The sequence below is a fragment of the Gigantopelta aegis genome, chromosome 15 (assembly GCF_016097555.1).
Source record: "Gigantopelta aegis isolate Gae_Host chromosome 15, Gae_host_genome, whole genome shotgun sequence".
Taxonomy (NCBI): Eukaryota; Metazoa; Mollusca; class Gastropoda; order Neomphalida; family Peltospiridae; genus Gigantopelta; species Gigantopelta aegis.
In genome coordinates, this window is record NC_054713.1 from 23,824,595 (window position 1) to 23,836,931 (window position 12,337).

The 12,337-nt window shown below is 35.2% G+C and overlaps 1 protein-coding gene across 1 annotated transcript in view; it reads right to left on the reverse strand.

Moving 5' to 3' along the window:
• Nucleotides 1-6,008: 6,008 nt before the first annotated feature.
• Nucleotides 6,009-12,337, reverse strand: part of LOC121390428 (probable cation-transporting ATPase 13A3) — an 86,508-nt gene continuing 80,179 nt past the window's right edge. Inside the window, 2 exon segments of the mRNA XM_041522239.1 lie at nucleotides 6,009-7,593; nucleotides 10,746-10,829. Of these exon segments, the coding sequence (XP_041378173.1) occupies nucleotides 7,084-7,593; nucleotides 10,746-10,829 (594 nt within the window). The 3' untranslated portion in view covers nucleotides 6,009-7,083.

Below are 12,337 nucleotides of genomic sequence, written 5' to 3' on the forward strand. Positions count from 1 at the left end.
ACTGTATTGGTATATCCTAACCTAATCCGACTATTGGTATATCCTAATCTAATCTGACTATTGGTATATCCTAATCTAATCTGATTATTGGTATATCCTAATCTAATCTGATTATTGGTATATCCTAATCTAATCTGATTATTGGTATATCCTAACCTAATCCGCCTAACCTAAGTGGTATGTAAGTAAAGCAAATATGCTCTAGTTATATATATATATATAGGCCTGTAGGTGTGGGGGGTAGGGGCACCCAATGAAAAACCTTTACGTTTTAATAACCTACTCTATATAAATAAAGCTAAAAACATGGCTTGTGCCCCCCCACTAGAGGCTGTTCCCCCTCACTCCAGACATTGTTCCTACGTGCCTGATATACCCATTGAAACTGCCCTCTAAAAGCTGCAAATCACATTTAATTTATCGTAAATCACTTCAAGTTAATTCTGACACTTAATATATTCATGTTTACATACTTAACTTGAGAATATATATTTTAAAAAATTATACTGACACACTGTGTCAGGAGCTTCTTCCCAAAGAATACTTGGCAAGAAACAGGAATGCAGAAAACAAGAAATGTCTAATTAAATGTTAATAAATCTGCCATTCTGCGGACACTGCCAACTAGTTACCGCTGTCACAGCCCGCTGAGCACTGGCCTGACTATACACATCATGCAGTAACCAGTCGGTTGACAAATAAAGATTTTACAAAATACATTTTATGCATATAAACGAAATTACTTGATTTCAATTTCTTATGGGCATATAGCTAAAGCTGTAATTTTTTTTATTTTAAAACAAATATTAATCATTTCTGGCAAGCAGCCACCATTATGGAACTTTCAAATGGATATTTTAACATATAGATTTAATATACATAAATAATATCTTTAAAAAGAAAAGAAAATACAAAGGTACAATGTACCTGCACCAACTATTTCTAATTGTATAGAAATGTTGTTTATTAAATGTTATACATACATAAAACCGCTGCCTGGATAATAATACGTCTTGATATAAATTCAAAAACATTTACCATAAGCCACTATTAGTAACTACAAAGTACCTGAAGAAATCTTATGACTAGTACTATAATTATTACCACTACCAGTACTAACAGACTGAGTATTATATATGTAATCAAATTTACAACCTACAACAAAAGAAAAGATTTCAAAATCAACTTACTGCTATTTGAACAATGACTTTTATATCTAATTTCTGCAAAGGGAACAAACATGCATTTGGAATTCAGTCTTTTTATGGTGGTATAACAATATAAATTAGACCATGAACCAAAGTCCTCAACTTTTTGTGAGGACACTCAAATAAATTTTCAATGTACAAGTTCAGAGTCGTGACTAAAATGTGTTTTAAAGGAAGGTCAGATTATAACAATCTTCTTTGCAACTTGACAATGAACCTAGTGTGTCGAACTGATACATGTTTGTCCCCAATTACAAGTCTTAGTGTCAGTCTCTTAATTAACAAGATAATCAACTTTCTACAAAATTGCTTTAGTTGAGCCATTTAAAACTGATCTGCTGCATTCAACGACAAACAAATCCCACACTATCATTTTGGTGTTGTACACAATAAATACAGTACAACATAACCAGTGGTTTAAAACTTAAACTTAATATTTTGTCAAGACTTATAAAAAAACAAAAAACATACATGTACCAACATATGGAACTCAGGACTATTTTGACAGGGTAAATAGTCTTAAGGTACGTACTAAATACAGAACTTCACATACGTTATTTCCGCTTCCTATTTATTGCACTTGTTTATTTTGAAAAATAACATACCACGATACCGCGTAGCAAAATTCTTGCGCAAAATAAATTTGTGCAATAAATGGATAGCAGAAACAACATATGTGAAGTTCTGTATATATATTACATCACCTTGTATTACACTTTAACACAAATAAACCGAGTGCATCACATCTACAGGTTCATAATGCTGGGAAAGTTTTAATGAAAATTACTATTGCAAATTTTCTGTTTTATAATTCCCAATACTTTTTATGAAGAAAACATTGTAGAAATATGAAATTAAGTTATGTTAAATTTTTGTATATGATACAAAAACGATGGTGCAAAAATTGTCACTGGCGTTTATTGTCAAGTATTTGTTTGTGGATTATCTAAGAAGAATAAAATCTCTCTATATTCACAGCTTACCATTATTATGGTGTAAAGGAAACGTGTAATCACGATTTACACATTTAGTACACAACGTGACTGGCATTTCCTTGCAGCAAGCACAGACAGGGCAGTACATACCACAGCTTTTGATAGACCAGTTGTGTGGCACTGGTTAGGATGTGACAAAAGCGAATTAGAGAACAGTGCCCTGATGGGGTTCGATCCTGTGATCCAAACACCTGAGGCGAGTGCTCAACTGACTGAGCCAGATGTAGGTACTCCACATCTTTCTAGGCTTCGTGCACACACCTGCAGTCAGTTTCACACCCAATTCAAACATTACTCATTTTGTAGGCAGAATTTCTATTTCCTGAACTGGAGGAAATAATAACTGTACAATAAATGTAGTCTAATAACATTGTAAGCTTATCAGCTTTACTACTAAAATGCCCAACTACTAATCGGTCAACAAAAACAATAAATCTTGTTTAAACCAGCTATTAAAATACAAGATTAAATATAAATTAAAGCACTATAATTATGAAATAAAGTATAAAACTGATTATTGATAACCTGAACAATAATGTAAATAACACAACAATAAAATGTTGAAATACCAAACTGGAAACAACAAAACTCTAAAATATACAGAAATATACAACAAAATTCCCAACTTTACAATCATAATAATAATAATAATAATATAATTATTATTATTTATTCCCACTACTAAATGTCAAATAACTGAACTATTGTAAAAACTATTAGTTGACAGTGTTAAACATCTATGATATGTCCACATTGATTTTTTATAATAATGTTCACTGTCAAAAACTATTTGGTAATAGGCAGGATATAAATCTCACTACTATTTCAATGTCCCTATTGAAATAAATTTCAATGGGTTCTGGCAACTCAATAAAAGTTCTGAATATAAACTTGATACACAACGGTAGCTTTATTAATATACCATAAATACACGACACTTAACTTGCATTAAAGAAATAAGAGGACTAAAATTAACTGGTTTTGAAAACACAACAAAAAGTCATAATTATAGTCAAATTTCAGAGGGGATACATGTAACTATTTTTGAAGTTAAAATATTTAGTTGACATGGTTTTAGTTAATTTCCTACTTTTCATCTGCCATTTTTGCTACCATTACAACTATATAATGTAAGGAGCATAATAGCATACAAATGTCACTTTAGTTAGATTGTGACATTATTCCGATCACAACATCACAGTCTGTAATAGAGCTCTGAGAAATACACACAACTTCACACGTTGTTTTCGCTTCCTATTTATTGCACGAGTTCATTTTGCACAAGAATATACACCACGAGACCACGCAACGGTTGAGTGGTATGTTCTTGCTAAAAAATAAATGAGTGCAATAAATAGGAAGCGAAAACAATGTATGTGAAGTTCTGTATTTATTACATACCTTTTATTTTTTTTACCAAAACAGTTTTTAATTTAACGTCATAACTACACTTTCTTAAATCTATTAATCAATCCTCCTTTCATGGATTTTTTTAACGTTAAGAATCAGCCTCTGCAGCAATCTTGTGTAATGTTTCAAATACGATGTGAAGTAGTTTGTAAATCTAACATGACATCAGTAATATAAAGGCGCCAACTTCAGTAAAAATAAAAAGGGAATTCACCATTTACAAGTTTCGGTCCATATCACACACGTGATACAAGATAAATTTATCACAGTTTGAAAATGTCTTTATCAATATAGTAAGATTGAATAGGTACATGTATGTAATAAAAGAAAGTATGTGTTAACCATTGAATAGGTATCACTTAAACCAATTACAGGTTACCGTGCGTTATCCGTTATGAAACTTATGATCATCAATATGTCCTAAATTTAGTATGCGAATAAAAAAATAGGTTATGCAAAGTTAGATTCGCAATATGCTGAGAAAACCATTTTATTATTATCACAAGTGTTTCTGCCAGAAAGAAATATTTGGGTATGGTGCTATGAAATTTAATATTTACAATGTGTGCTGAATACAACAGTTACTGCAGTTGATAGAGGGTATAGAGGGCCTCCCCCAGAAAGAAAATGGGTTAGGTTTATGGTTAGGGTTAAGAAAATCATATAATAATGATGTCATTAATTCTGTCAAAAGGCATTGGCAAAAGGAAGGTGCCAAAATATGGATTGGGGGGGGGGGGGGGGGGGGGGGGAAAAAACACATATATAAATACACATATAAATATATTAAAACCATCACTGCTGCTAAAAAGTGTGCCCTGCTTCCTATGCCAGTGAAAGGTCAACTTAAAATAATAAAATCTGCAAACAAATTTGGGTATGCTAAAACTGCATAGATTTCAAAACCCTATCTTGAATATTATTATTATTGACTTTAAGAAACACATATATTATGTGATATTTTTCAGATCACATACTTTAAGAATTTGATAACTTTGCAAATTAGATGTAAATTAGTCGAGGTCTCGGCACTAGGTTTATTGACATTTAAGCAAACGTACTTGGGTGACACTCCATGATTGACATATGCATTCATAGTCACCAAATAAAAACATTTCAATGGCAATTTGACACTGAAAGCTGTCCAGCGTTCAGAAAATAAAAAAACATTAGGCATAACTTTATTTTGATGTAAGGACATCCAAAATGACGTCATTCGAGTTTGACGTCATTTCCATTCAAAAATACACCACACCACATATTCTTATGTCATTTGAATATCTAGTAATGGCGGACTGGAATTAAAGTTGCGTTACAGTTTACAAAAACACGTTGTATTAAGCTTGAGCTTATATGATAAAGAAAGGCTCGCATAATACAATTTTTATTCCTAATATATGATATTGACGATACCGAAAAACACTCTGGTAATAACCTCTATTTATGTTTCAAGTACCTTTCATAAAACAACACATTTGATACGTGACATCACAGCAACTTAGATACAGATGTATTAAATGTTAAGGAATATTATTCCCGCAACTGAAAGTGAGAATTATGGTTTCATTCCTCACACACATTCCACGCTCGTAAATTATTACGTTATTCATTTTATCTGAACTTATTAAAATGTACATGTATTGTATATGTCACAATATAGCTGCCTAAACTGATGCATTGTATCATGGACCCCATATTGTGATACGTTACTGTATCATCATATCCTCACAGCTCTAGTTTAGTGTGACAATTCCACTATGTAACCTAGTTCCACTACCCTAGTTACATGCAATATGTATGAACTAAATCTAGACAGAACTACCATTGAGCTTTGAATCTAAGCATCACTACATTAACTACATGTATTTGCACTTAGTGAGTAATAAGTTAAAAATAAATCAGGTGACAATATTTCAAATTTTACATTATAGGAAGGGAGTTCGTGCAACTTTTGCCAGCATAATCAATAATTGTTCAGTTATATTAATTATAGTTGCATAAGCCAATCAATTACCTCAAATTTTAAGTAAAATTAGTTATTCGTTTCAATGTAATGTTGCATAACTGACTTGCAAACACTATGATGGTACGCCTGAAATATTGTGCATTATAAACATGTAAATTTATAACATCCAATAATAATTAAGAACTTCTACAGAAAGAAGTTTTGTAAAAGATGAACCATGATACATCAATGGAGGACATTCACTGAGAAGGCACAGTGTTCAAAGAACATACAAAACATCGGAGTAAAAATACAATAACGGCTGAACAATTACACCACCATTCATGGTGAAAAAATATTTAAAAAATTCATTCAGTTAATACATACTTCATATCTGAATGAAAATCAAAGTCGCAGATCAAACAACCTTAAATAAATTACTTTGTACAGTAAACCATCTAAAATATAGTTTATTGGCTTTCTCCTGATATGTAGCAAAAATATATATGATAAATGAAATGTGAGTGACAAAAAGTCATTACATTCATGCATAGTTTGTCTAGTAAAGCTACATACATTATGAAATGATTAGCAAAACATTTTTTTTTTAAACACAGTAACTGTTAAATATTCATGATAATTTGAAGATAATAGTTTGAGAAACAATCCAATAATTGATGCATAGTTTGAGCACATTTGGCAAAACTATATGTTCATTTTGACGGCTGTTAAAGCATCATGCAAGACTGACACTTTTTGTTAAAAAATTAAAATTGTTTCAACTAACTCCTATTTATATTAATTAAGGTTGACGACAGTGCACAATAAATATAACTTATTCAACAGTAATTTTCATTTGACAAATGGTAAAAAAACCTAATTATGTGATCTTTTTAAATTCAAAAAAACTATTTAGTTATGAAAAATACAAACATATCAACATAAGAGCAATCTTCTCAGCTCTATATGGAACCGAGTTATTGTTAAAGACATGAAACTAACCTACATGTATATGAAGCACTTTACATGTTACAGGCTCGTGTTAATTTAGCTGTTTTTCAATTTCAATGTTGTCAGCATTTGAAATGATGCCACATTTTTTATTGCATATTACTAAATTACACCTGTGTTTTTAAGAAAATATCGGAATTTAAGAAATCGCACTATTTATAAAATTTGGAATTGCATTGAGACATATATGAGTGATATATGCTATTTTTATTGTGTTTAAAGCCAGATCAATGGTGAGGAAAATGTCTTGTCGTCGACCACTGCCTTTCGTCTTGGAGCCACAAATCACAAATGTGGTATTGTTAACAATGGTTAGGCCGCGTTAAGCCTTGAATAGTTTGTGTGGTGAGTTGTTGCACTGTAAAACACAGTTTATGTGGTGAGTTGTTGCACTGTAAAACACAGTTTATGTGGTGACTTGTTGCACTGTTGAACACAGTTTATGTGGTGAGGCAGTGTGACCCAGTATTTGCTCTCATTTCCTCAACTACAGCTGAAGCGATGTATTATGTATCTACATGGGAGTAATGTATTTTCCAGCAATTTCAACTGTCACTGGATCGTTGCAATCAACATTGCGTTGGTCGTCCAAGTTGAGATGGGACAACATGGTTCTGTGGCGGTCACCGTGATGGGCAACCTCCGCTGTCTGCCGATCCCCATCATGGGCCCCATAATGGGCCCCCTCCGCTGTCTGCCGATCCCCCCTGTTGCGGAGCTCGAGACCGTCAGGCAGCCTGTGTCGACCGAACGACTTCTCACTACTCGAGTCATCTTCCATCTCGAGCAGGTCGTTGAGGGCGGACCCCACACGGCCGTCGCCGTCCCGGGGTACGTGGTGCAGGCTGTCCAGACGCTGGAACGCCGCGGCCAGGCCATGCGTCGTTTTTGAGACAGGTGGCCAGTCAGGGTTCTCCTTTATTTCATTTTCAATACTTGCATACTTGTACTCGGCCGTTGGGAGGTAATGCTTGATGGCAGATCGGCAATGCTCCACAATGTTTGTGTTATCTATAAGGAACATCTGGAAAACAGAAAGAAAGTAGGAATTATAATATTCAAGGCAGAAGCCAGAAAGTTATCTTTCATTATACAGGGAAAAAAGGAAAGAAATGTTTTATTTAACGACGCATTCAACACATTGTATTTACGGTTATATGGCGTCACACATATGGTTAAGGACCACACAGATATTGAGAGAGGAAACCCGCTGTCGCCACTTCATAGGCTACTCTTTTCGATTAGTAGCAAGGGATCTTTTATATGCACCATCCCACAGACAGGATTTTACATACCACGGCCTTTGTTACAACAGTTGTGGAGCACTGGCTGGAATGAGAAATAGCCCAATGGGTGCACCAATGGGGATTCATTATACAGGGATGCAGAAAGTACTCACCCACTCGCTAAATGTGGACCAGTTAAAAATACAACTACTAGTCCAATGGGCTAGTCTTGATTTTTTAGCGGTTTTTTGCACTGAATCTGAGACTCCGCATCAGCCATGCCAAAATTCCAAACCACGACTAAATACACAATAAATGTACCCATTGACAACAGACAACTTTGAAGTTCTGAACTAGGCAAGCGCAACATTCCAGAGAGAGCCAGTCAAAGGTGAATACTTTCTAGAAATGGCTTGTTTACGTTGAAACTGTTGCTGGTGTGTTATGAATAGATTGTTCTGTTAAATACTTGCAGAATGTCACTTGAATTTTGTAAATCTATATGAAAGAAATGTGAAAAACTTTGTCTGTACCAGAATATTTCAAAATTTATTGTTTTGTCAATCAAACTTTGGGGCTCGAGATTTTGTTTGCCACGTGATGTTGATCACTTAGCCTACCAAGTGTCCTTAATAATGTTTTTGTCCAATATATACACAAAGAAAATAGTTAAGCACCCCTAGATATAATTAGTACTGAAATACCCCCATTCGTAAAAACTGCAAATTATGTGACGAATATGTCAAGAATGGTGTTCCATCGAAATAATAGGAGAGTACAATGACAACTGTGATGTCCCACAACAGAATGACATGCACCCATGCTTTGCTCAAAATGCAGTATCAATACACTGCAATTGTTGACACTTAACGTCACTGTCTTGCATTCTTGAAGTTTAATCATTGAATATGGCACGTCGACGGTTATCAGAGGCCCAAAGATAGCATATTATTGGTATACATGCGACTGGCATGACCTTCAAAAGTATAGGACGTCAACTGGGGTATCAGTACACCGTAATCAGCAGACTGATACGAAAACATGGGCATACCAATGCTGTAAAGAATCTCCCACGGTCAGGGAGACCGCGCATGATGTCACAGCACGAGGACGGGGCCCTGCTTCGGCTCGTACGTCGTCAACCCTTTGCTACCTCTCCTGTTCTGAAGAGCCATTGGTTACCCAATAGATGGACGTCAGCCAGAACAGTGAGGAATTGTCTGAAATTTGTGGGATTGAAGGCCAGAAGGGTCATCAAGCATCCCTTTCTTGCTGATCATCATGAGAGACGCCGTTTAGCGTGGTGTTTGGCCCAGAGAGGTTGGAATCTGAGGTTCTGGCGAAGAGTCCATTGGTCCGACGAAAGCCGGTTCCTGCTCCATGTCACAGATGGCCGATTGAGAGTTTGGAGTCATAAAAATGCTGCCTACACACCCAGGAACATATGACCTACGACCCCATATGGTGGAGGTTCAGTAATGGTTTGGGGTTGCCTGTCACATGATTGTAAGCTGGATCTTGTCACCATCCAAGGCAATCTCAATGGTTACATTCATAACGTCCTGCAACCAGTTGTTGTGCCGTATTTTGACAACCATCCACTCGCCACCAGACCTCTGTACATGCTGTGACGACCCTGCCCTGGCCGGCCACGAGTCCCGACCTAAACCCGCTAGAGCATGTTTGGGACATCTTGGGGCATCGAGTACAGGCACTGACCCCACCTGTACAGACTGGCACAATTAGAGCCAGCTCTCTATCGAGAATGGCAGCAGTTGCCCATGCAGCAAATCAGACGACTTACTGGAGGGATGAGACGAAGGATGGAAGCTGTCATCCGGGCACATGGCGGGTTTACCCTCTATTGATGATTTGTGTCATGAATGTCATCTGTGGACTTCAAATGACATTTTTCATCATCAGTCATGATGTTGACTTGTGTTTCTGACTTTGCACCTCCATACTTATTGTGCCTCCGTTTTTGGCTCAAATACAGCATATTGGAATTCTTCTCAGAATCATGATTAAAATTTCAAAACTGGATACACTTGTTATGTTTTCTTACTGTCAAAGATGTATTCTTGCAAAACACATTTGTTTTTCTGAGGTTATGTTATCAGGCTTTCAACATCAAACCTCATAAGACAAGTGCTTAACTTGTTTCTTTGTGTATATATATATCTATCATTTGAAGTGAAGACGGTGTATATTATAATATTGTTAAACAATAATATATTGTTCTACAAACTAGAAGACATTCTGGCGGGCTAGTACATTTTTTGTTGGTTCTAGTCCAGCGGGCTAGTGAAATATTTTCTATTTCTGTACCATGAACAATTAATTTAAAAAATTTAACAGAAAAAATGAAACTTTGGATTTTAAAAATTATCTGTGATCATAAATAAGATACAAAGTTATAGCAATAATCAGAAGTTTTTTTTTACATTGGTTCTTTATATAATATGTATATGGATGGATGTCGAAAACAGGTGTTTAAATAAAACAAAACAGCTTAGATAATAACAGAATAACAAACTTGATAACAGCCAAGGATATTCCACACAGACTCGCGCTACTAGGCTAGGTTCAGTATCATTAAATTCAGACTGACGATGAGAATTGATTAAAACCCTGAGGCCACAGTTTCACAAGCAAGAAAACAGGTTAAATGAGGATCCATTCAAAACAATGGGTTATGGATTCAGACAGAGAGGTGTCATGTTAATATCAGACCAAACTGTTTAAGGGGAGCCATCTCTCTCACTCCCCATCACTCACCTGAGACTAGTTCAAGGAGAGCACTTTTTGCTCCCTTTAGCATGTGAATGTATAATGTAATATCTTCAATGGCTCCCCATAATCTAAGTTAGGGGAGCAATTAATCACTCCCTTCAATGTTTTTTTTGTGGCAAGGTCTGCACTATATGCTGAACAAAACCTTTAACATTACCTCAATCATCACTGAAAGGAAGAAGTTGATGGCTGCGATTCCAATGTACATCAGGCGATATGTGATGGGCGGAAATATTTTCAGCTGAAAGATAAGATTATCAGACCATTACACTATTGTTGGCTTTCTCAGGAAAGAAAAACAAAGGCTACTAATGCATAACGCATAGTCTCGTCAACACTTGGTCTAAAGTCTGAACCACATTGCTAACAACTATAATAAATTACTCTTGGTCTAAAGTCCGAACCACATTGCTAACAACTATAATAAATTACTCTTGGTCTAAAGTCTGAACCACATTGCTAACAACTATAATAAATTACTCTTGGTCTAAAGTCTGAACCACATTGCTAACAACTATAATAAATTACTCTTGGTCTAAAGTCCGAACCACATTGCTAACAACTATAATAAATTACTCTTGGTCTAAAGTCCGAATCACATTGCTAACAACTATAATAAATTGCTAACAACTATAATAAATTACTCTTGGTCTAAAGTCCAAACCACATTGCTAACAACTGTAATAAATTACTCTTGGTCTAAAGTCCGAACCACATTGCTAACAACTGTAATAAATTACTCTTGGTCTAAAGTCCGAACCACACTGCTAACAACTGTAATAAATTACTCTTGGTCTAAAGTCCGAACCACATTGCTAACAACTGTAATAAATTATACTTGGTCTAAAGTCCAAACCACATTGCTAACAACTATAATAAATTACTCTTGGTCTAAAGTCCGAACCACATTGCTAACAACTATAATAAATTACTCTTGGTCTAAAGTCCGAACCACATTGCTAACAACTATAATAAATTACTTTCCTACCTTTATTACTGTTAGATTTCCACAACATTTTGTCCAGACCAAACTTGAGAAAAAAAACGTACATTGACATAGATTTATCATACTAGGTTGTAATGGTGTCATAGATTCATCATACTAGGCTGTAACAGTGTCATAGATTCATCATACTAGGTTGTAATGGTGTCATAGATTCATCATACTAGGCTGTAACAGTGACATAGATTCATCATACTAGGTTGTAATGGTGTCATAGATTCATCATACTAGGCTGTAACAGTGTCATAGATTCATCACACTAGGTTGTAATGGTGTCATAGATTCATCATACTAGGCTGTAACAGTGTCATAGATTCATCATACTAGGTTGTAATGGTGTCATAGATTTATCATACTAGGCTGTAACAGTGTCATAGATTCATCATACTAGGTTGTAATGGTGTCATAGATTCATCATACTAGGCTGTAACAGTGTCATAGATTCATCATACTAAGCTGTAACAGTGTCATAGATTCATCATACTAGGTTGTAACAGGGTCATAGATTCATCATACTAGGATGTAACTGTCATAGATTCATCATACTAGGCTGTAACAGTGTCATAGATTCATCATACTAGGTTGTAACGGTGTCATAGATTAATCATACTAGGCTGTAACAGTGTCATAGATTCATCATACTAGGTTGTAACGGTGTCACCTACATCGACTTTGCTGAGATCTCCTAAAGACAAAAATCGTGTTAGTTTTGCCTGTCTGGCATTTTACGTTTTTATACTAAAATT